This window comes from Anguilla rostrata, chromosome 6 (assembly GCF_018555375.3).
Source record: "Anguilla rostrata isolate EN2019 chromosome 6, ASM1855537v3, whole genome shotgun sequence".
NCBI classification, from domain to species: domain Eukaryota; kingdom Metazoa; phylum Chordata; class Actinopteri; order Anguilliformes; family Anguillidae; genus Anguilla; species Anguilla rostrata.
Genome location: NC_057938.1, coordinates 34251033 through 34268156, shown reverse-complemented (window position 1 = coordinate 34268156; position 17124 = coordinate 34251033). Strand labels below are relative to the sequence as shown.

Below are 17124 nucleotides of genomic sequence, written 5' to 3'. Positions count from 1 at the left end.
TTCCCTCCTATTGTGGTTTTAGGATGCAGCTGTGGGCAGCATGGTGGTGCAGTGGGTAGCACTGTCGCCTCACAGCAAAGAGGTTATGGGTTTGAATCTCGGCTTGGAGCCTTTCTGTGTGGAGTTTGCATGTTCTCCCCGTGTCTGCATGGGTTTCCTCCGGGTACTACGGTTGCCTCCCACAATCCAAAGATATGCAATTGGAGAGTCTAAATTGCCCATAAGTGTGAGTGAATGGTGTGTGTGCCCTGCGATAGATTGGCGGCCTGTCCAGGGTGTATTCCTGCCTCTCGCCCAATGCAGGCTGGGATAGGCTCCAGCACTTCTGTGACCCTACTCAGGATAAGCGAGTATAGATAATGGATGGATGGAAGGATGCAGCCGTTTAGCAGTTACATTTCAATGAAATCTTATCCTGCCTAATTTGTGCACACTTGTGAAAAAACAGTCAGATATGCACCAAATATGTCCCATTATGTACATGCACCTTAGCCATCTATGCTGTAACTAGAAGAAAAAGAAAAGTAAACAAAGAAAAGTAGACAAAGTAGTGTGTTTGTGCATCAAAATTCATTATAGGTCAAAGTAAAGAGAGTAATACTAGAATGCCATAACCCACAGTCTGTCTTTTCATTGCTCTGGTAGTCTGCAGGCCACAGAAGGGCGGAATCAGCTTGTGTAATGATTTATTGTCACAGCCTCCTGATGTCCACACTGTTTGTCAGAGTAGTTCTTTCAGAAAACACTTTGCACATCAAAGAGATTTCTCTGGAGCCTGTAAACTGTGTGAAAATGGACAGGGAGAGTCCCTCTGTGTAAGTTTACATCTGCCTGGCCAGTGATTTCAGTGATTTAAAAAATAATTATTATAAAAACAAAAGCACTGTTTGCCCCTCAGTCCTTCACAAATAACCTCTACTTCAAAACAGTTTGGTTCAAGAATGTGTGGAACTGACTAAGTGTTTCCAAGATCAGTCCTGTAAACACACACACACACACACATCCACTCTGCATCACTGTAGAGGATGTGTACTGAACCTTTGAGGAACGATGATGCGGTACAAATTGCTATGTTTATTTTTGTGAGAAATTACCACTGGCTGTGCCAGCAGAGGCAGAACTAATTTCCCAGTTGAAATTCCCAAATTCTTGGCCAGAACCTGACACACAACAGTGGGGGATTCTTTTTAGAGGTGTGAAATTAATTTCGCATACAGCTCTAGGAGTAGGTCCACTGCCCAGCAAAAAATAAATAAGTAAACAAAAAATAAAAATTAACAAACAAAACAAAACAAAAAAAAAACTGGGGTAGAGGGATTCAAAGCTTGTCATAAGCTGAAGCTGTGTATAGGAAGTAGCTACATTACATGCATAAAATGTACTTGCATCAGACATACTACCGTCAGAACAGCCCCAGGTCATTTTTAGCTCAAAACAGCAAGTAAAACTCAAGAAAGTAAAAGAGAGTCAAACGTATATCTTTGGAAGGCTGTATTTTCAAAATAGAACATACAAACTCCTATAGGAGTATAGCTATACTTTATAGTATAGGTAGACCTATACCTTTAATGAATATCTTTGCTGAAACTACAAATACGAGCCCAATGAGTTAAAAGGGAATTAAATGACCCTACAGGCATTTAGCAGACTATGCTCTTATACAGAGTGATGTGTTCAACTGTTACATTGCATCCATTGATATAGCTGGATGAATACATAAGCAGATGCAGGTTAAGTACCTTGCTCAAGGGTACAACAGTAGGGTGCTACTCGGGAATTGAACCTGTGGCCTTCAGGTTACAAGACCAGTTCCTTACCCTGCCGCCCTGATAGTGGGAGTGGGAGGGTAACAGTGAACATTCACATTCCTTATCAGTGTTTTCTCCACCTTTCTGTTTCTCCTCCATATGCTTTGACATCCTGTGCTTGCAACCCCACAGTGCACAGGAAAGTAGTATTTCCCTAGAATTCCATGTTCGTCTTCCATACAGAGACTGCAGGACTACTCCCTAGAAGTAAGTCTAAACAACTGAGTGCATTCATTGGTTACAGTCTGTTGAAAAATAAATGTAAGAATTTCACACTAAACAAAATATCAATCTGTAAAAAAGCAGGGGATGGACGGGGATATGCTGACATTTCTTTTTAAGAGCAGGAAAGTATTCAAATACGCCAGAACAAACGACTTTCCCCCATTCATTCATGTTAATTTGACAATCATTTCATTCAAATGCGCTGTGGCGGTATAGGTATATGTGAGTATAATAGGAAACTACAGTCTTTCGTTTTTACTCTGTGAACTAGTTCAGTTCTAATTAGGGAATTTTCACCATAAAAGTACGTTGTGAGTTTCCCTCGTTACCATTCAGCTATCTATATAAGCCGCGGAAATCCCCTAGGCCAAAACTCCTCCCCCACCAGTACATTTAACACCCCACTGCGTTGCCAGCGTTTCACTCTGTGGCTCAGCACTGCGACAAACGAACTCAGAATGGATGTCCATCGAGTGTACAACACCAACCAAATGGATTATGATATTAATCATGCGAATTCCAAACATGATAAAATGTTGCCCTGCAACGAAGACCGCGTCGATAGCGGATTGGACTCCCTAAAAGAAGAGGAATATAACAGTATTGTGAAACATATGGAAAGTATGAATATGGAAACGAGAACTGCAAACGACATCGACGACGAACCATGGAAAAAAGAAGTTACAGAGGACGGAGACACGTAAGTTTAATTGTAGCTTACTTTTCTGCAATAAATATCAGTCGTTTCCTACTCCTTGAAGGATCCAATGTTGTTACAAAATAAGCGAGTTAGTTGGTAATAACTTCACTTCTGGATATCATGGATTGGCTAGCATTATACATTTAACAGTGTATTTTGCAGTCAGTTTATTAAGATAGGCCATGTCTGCTTGAACAATTACATAATTACTTTTGCAAAACCGCTTGGACATGCTATTAGTATTACATATAAATCATAAAAGTGTTCAAAAGTACCCATGGTGCAAGTATAAACTTGCATAATTTATTTGCATGTCTTTTAATTATCAAAAGAGGAGAAGAAAATTTAGTTTGTATCTGCAAAAAAAAAAAGGGAAAGAAAAAAAAGACAATGGATTTTAAAAGGGGGTTTACGTAAACAAAAGACTTTACAACAGAACGGAATGTACTCTGGCACAACACGAGTCTGGGCGGGCGCTCAGTACACGGAGGCTGGAAAGTCCCTGGCGCGTTGCCAGGAGCCTGAGTCTGATAACACATCAGTCGTGCAAACCACAGCCCGTGGAAATAACCTGAAAAAACCCAGTCTTGCGAAACACCATTATTGCTCACGCGTTGTTCTTTTTTTGATCAGTCCCCTGCGATTATTTTTGTAACGTGTGGTTTTAAACGAGCTTTTTTTCATGTTTTCTTTTTTTCTTTTTTTAATCTCTGCAGGTTTCTCCATCTGGCCATTATTCACGAAGCTACTGAGGAGACGATTCAGATGATTAATCAGTCACGCGGGGACCCGTTCCTCAACATACAGAACAATCAGAGACAGGTAATTGAAGATCATTTTTAGAAGGTTTATTTTAGATTATTTAGATTATTTTAAAAAGTTTTTTTTTAAATCTATATTTTTAAAATAATTTATTTACTGGCAGTGAAACAGAAGCATGTCGCTAACCATGTCACTTTTGGTCACTACCAGACCGCCCTGCATTTGGCAGTGATCATGGAACAGCCCCAAGTGGTGGAGAGGCTACTAAAGGCTGGCTGTGATCCTCGGCTGGTGGATGACTCAGGAAACACCGCACTTCACATCGCCTGCAAGAGTGGGTCTCTGTCTTCCTTTGGCGTGCTGACCCAAGTCTGTCCCACTTACTTGCCTTCTATCCTCACAACTCCAAATTACAGTGGTAAGTTTCCATCCTCGCATCCACCACAGCCATTCCCCTTTAAACCTGTCTTGGGACTGAAGTGAATGTTGCCCTTCTCTAACCTTCTTTCCCTCCCACTCTTCGTTTCAGGTCTCAACTGCCTCCACCTAGCCTGCATCCATAGCTTCCTCTCATTGGTGGAAAGCCTCCTTAGCCTTGGAGCAGAAATTGATGCACAGGTAAGTGTTGAATCATGAAGATCAAACTGAACTTCCACAGTGATGAGGGAAGTGGGGTATGGTGTTGTTTCTCTCCACTGAGGGGCTAATGCCATTTGTGTTCTTTTCAGGAGCAGTGCAATGGACGCACCGCCCTCCATCTGGCTGTGGACCTCCAGAACCTTGAGTTAGTTCGGCTGCTGGTCGCCAAGGGTGCCGACGTGAACAGCCTGACCTATGGCGGGTACTCACCATACCACCTGACCTATGGACGGCAGAATACTGAGATCCAGCTGCAGCTGTATGCCCTGACTTCTCAGGACCTGCGGGACCTGCCCGAGAGCGAATCAGAAGATAGCGATTGGGAAGTTCAGTCTGAGGACGATCAGGTAAGCTGGCATCTTTTTAAATGGGGGTGGAGTTAAGAAGCGTGGTCAACTGTTAGTGGCAGACTTGATTCTTGAATTGAACTTTGAACTTTAACCCCAAACACAAACGAGAGACCCTTCTGTTGGATTTTCAGCATCTTGATTTCATATACTCATGATCTTTGTTTTCTTCCCTACAGATGTATGATGACATTCGGGTGGTGGGACACAAATAGGGTCGTCACATGAGCCGTGCCCCCCCAACTTCCTCTAGTAAGCACAGTGGTACAGAACAATAGAGGCTGCTATTACAGACGGGCCTAGTTACCAGTGCCAGGACAAAGAAGGCCAAAGATGGGCACAACCAAAGCTGAAGGCGGTGAAGAAAAAAATGAAGATTGCTTTGGAAGCTTTGGAAGAATGATGGAATTGATGAAGAACAAAATCCAGAATGAGTCAGAACAGTGAACCAGAAAGATTCTAAAAGGCATAACTCAAAGGAAAACCCATATTTACAAAATACAAACTGGATATGATGTACTATATTGTATATACAGAGAGAGATTATATTTTTATACTTGTAAACATTTCACAATTGTGTATGACACTAGTGTAAGTATTCATTTAGCTCTAATGTAGATGACTGAAAACACCTAAATTAAAAATATAAATCAAAATATGTTAATGTTTGTCTTCATTTTGTGGTTGCTTTCTTTGAAAGCTTTGGTACATTTGGAGCTGGAAAAGTCATGCAGAAGAATCCATGTAACTAAAAGCCCTATGAAGGTTTGATTTAAAAATAGTAGGTAAATGGTTTTAACCCATATGTTTACTTTCCATTATTTTTAATAACCCATTAAAATGACAATTATGTGCCCTGAATAGTTCCCTGTTAATTCAAATGAGAAAATATAAGGCCTAATTCTCATTCCCTCCATTAGATGGTGAGATACTGATCTGGGGTTAGTGACTGGGGGAGGGCACATTTCATCCACACAATTCTTCCCTGTTGTGCTCCGTATGCAGTAAATAATGGAAACTGCTCTGTCAGACCAAAGTGTGATTACTGGGAATTCCCTGTCATGTGCCGAGCCAGTACTTCCTGCAGGAGTGTGGGGGGAGGGGGTTAACTTCCCAAATATCTGGGTGTAGCTTCCCATGGCATGGTTCCCAGGAAGCGACGGCAGGGATGTTCACAGACTGATATTCAGTCAATCATGGGCTTCTGTGGATTCCAGAATTATGAATTTCTGGGTTTTCCTGTGAGTAAAAAAATGACGTGGTGTGAATGTGCAGGCATATGAATGCTCTGAAATCAGTGATTTCCAGTCATCAGCTCATCAGCTAACTTGACAATGATAGATGAAAATAATGATAGCTTTGGCCTATTTCTCCCTAGCGATCTCAGACAAATAAATCTAATTCAAAATCTTAATTGAGATCATTTTCATTTTAAAGCCTTCTTATTAACATTAGGTAATGAAGCAAACAAGACTGGAAATTAGTGGAGACATCAAACAAGCTTTATTTTAAAATGAAATACTCAATTTTTGTAGACCCTCCGTCTGGAAATATAATTCCTGTTGGTGTGTTATTTCCTGAACTGGTGTGCAGGTACTTACAGATTATGTTCTGAAAAGGTGGATTTTATTCAGTTCTTCACACTACATTTTCAACCCCTCATTCCACCAGCTTAACTCTTTTTGATCAGTATCAAAGGTAACTATTTGTACTGGCTGGGACACAGAGAGTGGCGTAGACAGAGCTGGTGTGACCCTCTCAGTGGCCAAAATGTGACCTGAGGTACACATCCAATATAGAAAAAAATTAGTTTCATAAAAACAAATGGTTGACAAACAGTAATTTAAGTGCTGAGTAATGAGTAATTATGAAAAATTGCAGACCCTGCAGCTTTTTGGACGAGAGCATGGTTCTTTACCTGTGGGAGTGCCCATGGCCGATTTCGGTTGTGTAGTGCCCTCCCACACTTTGCAGTGTGTATCAGACTTACTCACTGGAACAAAACCACCATGAAACACTGTCCACAAGAACCACCGTGTGGTTTCATTTACTCTCATCTTAAGACTTCATATAACCTTAACTCAAGAATACTGCAGGTGAGCTAGCCCCTGTATGGTTCCATTCTGTAGAATGCAAATGCTGAGAAAAAAAAAAATATTTGAAGCACTCAAGCACAATTACATGCAATAAGGTTTATCACATAGGAGCTCTTCTCGACTCTGGAAAGGAAAGGTCTGAACACTGGAAAGATGATACAGATATAGCGCAGCTCTAGAACCCAGAAATGTAGAAGTTATCAAAAAAAATAAATAAATAAATAAATAAATAAATAAATAAATAAAAATAAAAATATATTAAGAGCTAGTGATATTTAAAGGTACTGACACACTGCCCTGTCAACCCTTTGATAACTACTCAAACTGCTCTGCTCCATAGATCACGTGTATGTTACCAAAGCCACAACAGGAAACAGGCTGATACAACTCTTTTCTGCTATGATAGTTTGGTTCTCAGAATTTCTCAAAACTCGACACGCTAACATGAGAACAAAGCCGTCATAGGCGTACAACACAGGAAGCAGACTGCTTTCCTGGAAGGAAGAGGGGATCAGTCACATTTACGGTGGTAAGGAAATGGAAAGGGGGATTGTTAAAATGAACAATCCCCCTTTCCATTTCCTAACATACACCTGTAATAAAATTGGACAGAATTTCCACTCTTGTGATGATTCTTTAAGCCGTCTGGGAGAAGTTTAGTTCTTCAAACATTCTATCATGAGTGTCTGATTACTGTCACTTTAAGCATCTTTTCTACCCTGTTATCTCCCTATTTGGAGCATTTAGCTGTAGGAATGTTCACCTGCTGGAACATTCTCCATTACTTCAGGAGTGCAGATTAGTATGCATGTTTTCTAAAGCCGTGGCATAAGCATATAAATATTTTGGAATTATAAACACAGAAAAACTAAAAACAGCATTCTGTGCATGTAGTTCTGCTTCACACTCTGTGTATAATGCAATTGTGAGGAGTAAAACTATTGCTGCATTTGAATTCTTCTTAAGAGGAGTAAAAAGTCAATATGGCATGAAAGTGTGTATGTGACAGTGGTCATAAGATGGCCATTTGCCACTGCATTCACCAAAATAACTGGGAAAGTTGTAGTTTTATTTATTTTGTACTGCATTCAGTAACTACAAGGTAACATTTCTGCCTGCTTAGCATGTAACTAGCTACCTCCATTTATATATATATATATATATATTTGCCCTAAGTTTAACGGTATACAATAGCTAAGTTGGGTGATTTAATAGTGAGAAAGGTATATGAAAAATCAAAATTAAAAATATTAACATGGTCTGTATTGCATGCCACTCAACATTATTTGTTTCGGCTCATCCATAGAAAGTGATGAGATGCCATATGAACTAATAAGAGGTGACATTTTATTTAGACTCATCAGTCAGTTGTTGCTATGTAGATTACTACATTGACAACAGTGCACTTTCATGGTGTACTTCTGTAAGGAGTATAATTTGGTCCCTGGGAGGAAAATAACTTGGCCCTCTGGGCAAAACTGAAGTTTCTGTGAGGAATGCAACTCGTACCCTTTTCACACAGAAGAAAAAAGGAGTTTTCGAGACGGCTTCGATACCGCACTCATGTCTGTGTGAACACGTTGCGACGGCTTTTAAAATAGCGCAACGAAAACGCCTCCCCCGGTGTTTTCGAGGCGCATCGACTACCGCATTTCTCCTGTGGGAACGGAAAGCAGCATCGACGACTGCTTTCTGGGCGGCCTTCAAATTACGTTACAGATCTGCGTTCACGCGCAGCTATCTCTCAACCGAAAAAATGGCAGAGGAAATACCTGTACCCACTGAGAACGCGAAAACTAATAACATAAAAAATGCGACCACTTGCACTTCAAAATGTAACGTTTGATTGTTTTGCCGGAAATTACAAGAATAATGCAACAAAAATAAATAAGTAACGTTATAGCTTTGGGCCTACATCAAGTGTGTTACTATGGTAACGAAACGCAAACAATTCATTCACGAGAGTTGAGTTCTACTGTGTGTGGAAGGTAAAGATGGCTCGAATACCGCATTACAAATTCTGTGGGAAAGGGAACCTGTTACCGCATCAGAGGAGGCTCAGATGCGGCATTAGCTGTGTGAAAGGGGTATCAGTGAGGCACTCGGCAGAAAGAAATCTTGCCTAAAGCATGAGTACAGACTGAACAAAATCTGGGGAAAGATGGGGGGGGGGGGGGGGGGGAAGGAAGAAAAAAAGCTTTATTTTTCTCCAAAATGTCATCTTTAATGGAACAGGGTAAATATACAGGAATGATGCTCGCTCCATTCTCCTTCTGCAGTCTAATATCTGAAGCAGCCCTTCCATGGGAAATCAGTCTCTCTCTGCAAGGGACACCAGGTGTGAGTCGACCTCTGACTCTGAAAGAATCCTGGGAGGGAGGGGCAGACAGATACATTTACATAACAGGTACAATACTCATTATGTAACAGATACATGTCACAGAATCAGAATTAAACTGGGAAACTACGGTTATCGTTTTAAATGAATACTGTATAGCATAAGAGAGGTTAGGGTCCTGTCAAGAGTTCTGTCTCTAAACCTAGAATATTCTTTATTACTTACATGAGAAAACACAACAAAAGCCCTCCAAACATTACTGATCCTTCAAACTGCTGGTTGGCGGCAGATAACAGTGGGAGTTTGTGATGTTTAAGGTATCTGTTCACCGACTCTGTAAGGTGCCAACATCCAGGGAACTGGAGATGCTTCAAGAGACTGATTCTGATCTTGGATCGGCTTAGCTTATCCTCTTAATGCAGACCATTTTGTAAACTTATGCTTACTAGGCAGGATTCATTCTATGGAATTGTGGCTCAATCAACTTTACTTTTAAAAAGTGCCAGCCAGTCATTGGTTCTACTGACGTTGCAGTGCACCTAATAAAGCTATACATACATTCATTGTATCAGAGCACACTCGTGTGCAGCTGTTACTGCCAGACTGCACCTGCCCAAATCCACCAGAGGAGTCGCTAGATCACAAAATTCTGCTGAGTTAAACCCTTCATTCTAGGGAAGACTATGACAGGATAAATCTGAATTTGATGCCAGATGTGGCTACATTACTACATTAATGACGAGCCCACCAGAACACAGCTCCTGCCCTTCATGAATGCAGATGAAAAAACAACCAACTCCCGCAATTTTATGTATTTTTAATAAACAAATACAAGCACTTCAATACTGACTGAAAGAACTGATTATTGACATTGTGGCACTGATCACGTGCCCAGTGGAAACTCATCCAAGACTCAAATGAGATAGAATGTATGTACCCACTTCAAAATAATCCACGGCCCCTGTATCCTACCTGAATTTTGGGTCCTCCGTAGTGATGACCCCAATCTCCAGTTCAGAGGGTTTAAAGTCAATGGACAGCACTGTGGACAGACAGCTTATTGCCGTCTATCAGAGAAAGAGAGGAATGTATGTTGAAAAAAAAAAAACACTAAACAAACGTAGAGACAATTATAAAGACAATTGTAGACCAATCCTGCGGTCACATTTTGACAGCATAACTAAAGCGTAACAAATCACACAAACAAAGAAATAACCCATTTATTTAATAACATGATAATAACACAAACCTACCTTTATGGCCCGCAGGGAATGTTTTTATTTCACCCCAGAAGTACCTTAAGCAATTACACATATCCAAGCTTCTTAAACAATACATACTTATTTGTTACCTCAATAAGTACTCACCCTGCTCAGTATTTAATGGTACACTTGCTTTTAACAGTCAGGTCAGCATTAACTAAGCATTAGCTCTCTATCTATAAAGATCTTCTCTTGACCAGTGGTTACAGTTCCTTCGTAATCCAGATATTATTTTCAAAACATTTCAACATTTTATGTCATTATTTTTTAAATAACATTTCGTTTAAAAATTTAAGCATTATTCAGTTAATAATGTTTAATTTTTGAGAATGCAAGATCTGTAGATTTTATTTTATTTTTTTATTCGTTTAGCTGCGTCTCTCGGAAAGCACAGCTCTAATGAGAGCCAGCTTATGTGTTTGGGGAGGGAAACAACTTACAAAATATTTATAGCTATAACAGAAATTCCTTTTAAAATAATTCAAGTAACAATTCCAACAAATAATTTAAAATAAAAGGGTGCATTTTAACTTCACTTTCAAAGATTCAAAAATTTCTGAACCACCCCCATTCCCAAAGGGTTTATATCCCTGAGGCTCTACTGCATTTTACAGAAGGGATGTATTTTTACCTCAACGGTTTGCTCAAAGGTCCAGTCCAGTTTCTTCTTTACTTTCTTCTCCAGGAAGCTGGTGGCCTCGGTCTGTTTCACACCGGCGGCTGTTGCCTTAAAGCCGCAGTAGTATCCGGCAGGGTCACACTTATAAACCTGAGGGCCATTCTCTTCATCCACACCAATCACAATCATGCCTGCAGAATACAAGGAAACATCCCACCAATCAATTTCCTGCCTGAAATACAGATAAATCGCACCAATCACAATCAATTACGTGGCATTACATTTGGGTTTTATCAGATAATTAGGCATTTATCAGTTAATCATAATCACTTACAAAAGTGCATACATAAAGGTTTAGGCAACAAGCAGAGATAATGCCAAGCCATCAGCATCACCATCGATAGCTGCAGTCAGTACATAAAACGTACCACGTAATGTTAAGTGCCACAATAATCCAATAGGGAAACTGGGGATGTAGTGCTTTAAGTAGCAAATAGATTTCATAAAGCCTACGGCACAGAGAAAATGCTATTTCTACAAGGTGAAACCAAAGTGCAGTCAAATACCCTTAAAGGAGTACCATGGTGGTTGAACGTGACACTTCCCAGTTGTCTTCAGGCAACAACAAAACAAATGTGCATAATTTTTTAATTCTTCAGTCATTTCAATGTACTTTAAAACGTATTTTTCTAAGCCTAAATTTCCCACTATAAAAATTCACCCGAACCGTCTGGGCGTGGTAATGAGAACTGTCAGTTAGCTATGATTGACAGACCGTGCCCCGTTACCATAGCTACCCCCATGATACGCGCTCTCTTTGGGAGACTGAATTTTCACAAGCTAGCTAGCTTAGTAGTATATCAAGTATCGGTAGATAGCTAAGGTAAGGACGTTGACTTATATCCAATTATAATTTTTGCTATCTAGCTAGCCAAGTTAAGATAAAAGCACAACTATAACGTCCTCATAAAAGCAAACTAGCAAGCTAACGTTATCGATAACATTGCCTTATGAAAGCAAACCTCCTAGCTAGCTAACGTTTGCTAGCTAGCTAAATGAATATAACCAGAAATAATCTAAATACACTCTAATTTAAGTGAACCTAACGTTAGTCAAATATTTGCATTGTCTGAACAGCAGGACGGTATGTCCTGTCAGATTTCTTTACGGGGTGTGGAAATGGGAGTGGTTACTGTATTCGTGACGTAGCAAAATGACAACTTTCTCAACCGGTTGAAAATAGGACGATGAATTTAAAACGCATATTTCTCCAAAAATACAGAACGGACATATTTAATACTTTGCTCATTGTGTTTCTTCAATGCCTCTTGTGCAAATAGCACATAAAAACAAGAAAGTGTAAAAATCACCATGGTACTCCTTTAAATAGCAGCTGAGAACATGCAATTTAATCACAGGTGAATATTTTGATTACAAATCTAACATTGTGAAGTGCAGAGCCAAATCAAGAAAAATGAATCCCTTGCACAATCACATGTTAAAAACAGGATGCAATTAGAGCTTAAATCAAACTATTTAAGACTGAAGAGTTGAGATGAAAGATTTTCACGATATTGCTAAATGACTAATATACTGGCAATGCAGGATGCATCCATTACAACGTTATTAAATATTCAATAAATTCAAATACATGAAGTCATAATGCATTAACATTAATGGAGGCCACAGCTAGAAATTCCACAGGTATTTCTGCAGCAAGAGGGTAAAAGCTAGACCTCTACATCTATGTACACCCAGCCCATTTTCTCAGTCCTAACCTAACAAAGAACCCCAGCTCCTACATGGACCTAAATATTGGAATCTCTTGCCCAGGAATGCCGACACACAGAAGGTGGTGTGTCAACGAGGCCTCATGCTAAGCACTGAAAACATGAACTCATGGGCGGCAGTGTGGCATAGAGGGTAAGGACCTGGGCTTGTAACCAAAAGATAATAGGTTCGATTCCTGGGTAGGACACTGCCGTTGTACCCTTGAACAACTTAACCTGCATTGCTTCAGTATATGTATATGTAAAATGTCTGCTAAATGCCTGTAATGTAATGAACATCTCTGGCTCTGTCTACACTCAAGCTGTCTCCATAACCCAAAGCCAAATGAAGCTTTCTACTCATCATCATCATCATCGTCACCACTCATCATGGGAGGTCAGGAGGGAACCGTTGAAGGTTAATGGGTTAATGTTTGCAGTCCAAGGGTATAGGGTACAGTCCGAGAGTTAGCACATGGGTCAGGAGAAAGGAGGGTCCACTCACAGCAGTCTCTTGGACTATACTCTGTGTTAGCCCTAGGGTTAGCATATGGGTCAGGAGAAAGGAGGATGCACTCACAACAGTCTCTTGGTCTATACTCTGTGTTAGCCCTAGGGTTAGCATATGGGTCAGAAGAAAGGAGGATGCACTCACAGCAGCCCAGTGGTCTCATCTCGGCATTCTGTGTGTAGACTTGAGAGATGTCTGCCATCCGCTTGCACAGCATGTCCACTGGGATCTCATAGCCATACTTGTACTGCCAGTTGGCTGCTTCGTAACGGGCTCTCTGGACCTGCGATCTGCTGTCAGCTTTTTTTTTTTTGGGGGGGGGGGGGATTAGGGAGAAGAGCCCAATAAGTACAGTATAAAACAACCCTTTCGCAAGACCAGATTGATCAGTGAGAATCCAATGGCATGCCTGCAGTTGCTTCCATAGAGTGAATTAAAATCACATAACTGCACACCTTGTTGTGGATTATCCCATTTAAACCATGGTCACTTGCCAAAAATGAAAACAACAGCATTCACTTAAATTTGTTAGACATTTGCTTTCAAAATTAAAAGTTATTCAGCAAGATAAATACCATAAATATGATCTAGCAACCAGACACTCAATCTAGTCTCTCTCGGTGTAGCCAATTAGCGAGCTTGCATTATGCTAGGTAGGCTGTTACTCGCCTAATTTAAAATGCAATTTGATTTTGGGTCACAATGGTCTCACAGTATGTTTTCACATTGTGTTGCTGTTCAGCACATTGTGTTGCAAATTTTCATGAAATGTGCTCTATAAATAAAGGCTGATTGATTTATTTTCTATCACAGCTGAATAGCTAGAAAGCCATCTTGACTACCTCAAACCAATCAAAAGTCTTTGTTATCCACAGAAATACTAGTAGCATTATTTCAAATAGGCAAATTACTGACCGTACATGACTTCCACCCAATAATGAATTAATTCCATCAAACTGACATGTACATGTAGAAGTCTGACTGAGTCTGAGTAATTTAACTGACGGTATGACTGGGTCTAGGTGTGAAGCATTGTGTTGTACCTGTCATCCCAGACATCACACAGCCAATATTCTCAGTTATTCTGAATAGGTGAGTGACAGTACTGGAATCCAAAAGCTTATCCTGCACCAGAAGGAAGGAAGGGGAACAGCGGGGAAAGGGAGAGTAAATTGAATTAAGTCATGTTCATCTAATTTCACTTCAGACACACGTGGTCTTTCCTTAGTATAAATAATAATGATGAATCCTTGTCCAACTTACCGGTACTTTTTTCTGTGTGACAACTACTGCGCAGTCTTTACCTCTGACAGCTACAGAAGTCAGCCCACCTTGATTTATAGCCTTGAATGCGTACTCTGGTGAAAATTAAAGCACACAACAAATAGAATCATTAACACGGCTAGCAGCAGTAATATAACGCAGTAATCGATCTAAAAAACCTAAATTTATTGTCCAAACCAGTTAAGTACTGAAGTGCGTTTTTTTCCCCAGAAGCCAAAATAAATGGTGGATTAGCCATCGCAAGTGACTAATGTTAGGGCAAGAACTGCAAATGTGTTCTAATCTGAATGATCAAAAAATGCACAGCATTGTTGATGAATATAAAATAGTGTTAGCCAGGTAGCTAAATTACCTAACAGGAGACCAAAGATTGGATGCAAATTCATAAAATACTAGCTAGAGAATTCTTCTTAATCACACTTCAAAAACAGAATTCGAAAAAAAATGCAGACTAATGTTATACAAATTGGACTGCAATTGCTGAATAATCTGTTAACGCTGAACATAATGAATTGTCAGATAGTTAGCTAGACACTGGCTATCGTTGGCGAGCTAAAGTAGCATTAGCTAAGTACAGCTAGCTTGCTTTCGATTTCATGTCAGCAAATCACAATACTCCGGTAGGCCTTTGCATCATTACAACATGAGAGCAACGAAACATAAATAAACACGGTCGTATTTTATAAAGTCGAAATACATCTCGAACTACTTGAACGCGATTAAGTAAAATGTGAAGTACCGCAATAAAAAATGCAAGTGTCCATGTAGCTCAAGGCAATGTGTACAATGACTGAGCAGATAGCTGGCGTTAGCTAATAACAGATACGCTTTCCAGAAAAGATTAAACACACCATACTCACCTACTTGGTACAGACGACCCTCGGGAGAAAAAATGGTAATGTGTCGATCGAAACCCGCACTTGACCCTCGGGACATTGTGCTCTGTTTCTTTATTTATTTTACAAGTATTCAACAGTAAAAATACGATATAGCTACCACACTGAGACTCAACAAGCAAAACTGTTGCCGCCGGAAAGCAACTTCTACTGCCGGGGTCAAAATGGAAGAGGAGGGATTATACGAGACTGGGTTAAATGTTGCCAGATTGGCCGGATTCCAGTTGGGTCTTTTTTGTGCTTTTCGGGGAAAATGGCTTTGTGCGGCTTGTCATAATTTGTTCTTTTTTTTTTGTTCTTTTGGGAAGTTCTTTAAAAACTTTCTCTTTCAGCTGTTCATTCACATCCACAATCCTCCGCCGATTCATCCGGTGTCATTGCACCTGAAGCCTGTCAATTAGTATCTGCGTTTGTTTGCATCAAGTTGGTGGCTATCTCCAAATTGTTACATAGACTGCTGTGTATTTTATCTTTTAATGCATGATACTGAGCATGGAAAAGATGGAGGTGTATTGCTGAATACAAAGCCTAGGTGTTGTTCATTGCTGTATCTTTGGTTGAGGCAACAATGTTGGAGAACTTTGTAATGGGCTATAAATGAGCCGCCTATTGGGATGACATGGCAGGTATGCCATCCAGCCAAGTTATGCGTTGGCGGGCGGCATGCCCCGTACCTATACAGCAACAATAGTTTGGCACTTTTCAGGGTTCCCCACAGGAATAAAAGCAATGACCACAGACTCTCAGTCCTTAAAAACATTAATTTATGTACCTTCTGACCCCATTTCAACAGACAGAATTCACAAACAACTTCACACGTCCACACAATAGAGCCCCAAACTACGGAGATTTTGCGTTTTCTCCTTTTTTCCCTGCCTGATTACATCATCAATGGTCCAAGCCCACAAATAACATGTCTCTCCTTGTTACACATTTCAGGTACATCACCCATCGGATGCACACGCAAAATGACATATATAGAAGCGCACTTGTTTAAAACAGCAAAGTTTACAATTTTAAACAACCTATGCGCTGCCTCTAACAGACAGTAGCCTAAATGTCTTTGCATGGGGGGATGGCAAACTCATACTTCTTGATAAATTACTTGCCACTTCATTTGTACCTAATGCAATATTTAGTGGCCTTTTACAGTATTTCCTCTTTTTTCTGTTGTCAGAGTGTTCGGCAGCCATATGTACAGTTCCATCTTTACATTTTGTAAGTTTAGGCACTGATAAAATAGTACTCAGTCGTGCATTTTCAATACCAATTAACAATGGAAATCGTACAATTGTTACCTGACGTGTTCTCATCAAAATACTGTCCTCTAATTAGACAAAATGCTCAACTTTCAGCGCTGACAGGTTCTCTCATATCCAGTGTTTTTCAAGTCTTTCAACAGCTTGGTGCAATTGCGTGTGTTGCACGACTGGCCTAGCTTATGTTGTGAAAGTTTATTCAAACAATTCTATTAAATCAAGCACTTAGTATTTGAAAATTCTGTATTTTAAATGTTTTTTGTAAGACATATTTGAAAGTAATTGCAAATACATGCAAATGCTCCTTAAATATATTTTCAAATACATGTTGTAAAACCTGGAGGTTTCACAACTCCTACTTTCCCATCGCCCCACAACCTGTGCCCTTGACCCCATTCCCTCACCACTCCTCCAGGCAATCTCACCCGAGATTCTCCCATTCATCACCTCCCTGGTTAACTCCTCCCTGACATCCGGCTGCTTCCCGTCAACCTTCAAGAAGGCCCTCATCTCCCCCCTCCTGAAAAAGACTACACTAGACCCCTCCATCATTGGGAACTACAGACCGGTATCTCTCCTTCCATTTCTGTCAAAAACCATTGAACGTGC

The 17124-nt window shown here is 40.2% G+C and overlaps 2 protein-coding genes across 2 annotated transcripts; one reads left to right on the top strand and one right to left on the bottom strand.

Annotated features, from left to right (window-relative positions):
* The first annotated feature begins 2438 nt into the window (after positions 1–2438).
* Positions 2439–5139, top strand: LOC135256989 (NF-kappa-B inhibitor alpha-like). The gene is made up of 6 exons (XM_064339303.1): positions 2439–2733; positions 3450–3555; positions 3706–3913; positions 4025–4113; positions 4224–4481; positions 4661–5139. The coding sequence occupies exons 1-6, from the start codon at positions 2492–2494 to the stop codon at positions 4694–4696; spliced, it is 939 nt and encodes a 312-aa protein (XP_064195373.1). The 5' UTR covers positions 2439–2491; the 3' UTR covers positions 4697–5139.
* A 3636-nt stretch (positions 5140–8775) lies between these two features.
* Positions 8776–15601, bottom strand: LOC135256988 (proteasome subunit alpha type-6). Its single transcript, XM_064339302.1, has 7 exons — positions 15221–15601; positions 14340–14434; positions 14120–14201; positions 13221–13376; positions 10809–10987; positions 9888–9982; positions 8776–8946 (listed from the first exon to the last, which is right to left on the bottom strand). The coding sequence occupies exons 1-7, from the start codon at positions 15294–15296 to the stop codon at positions 8889–8891; spliced, it is 741 nt and encodes a 246-aa protein (XP_064195372.1). The 5' UTR covers positions 15297–15601; the 3' UTR covers positions 8776–8888.
* Positions 15602–17124: the final 1523 nt, after the last annotated feature.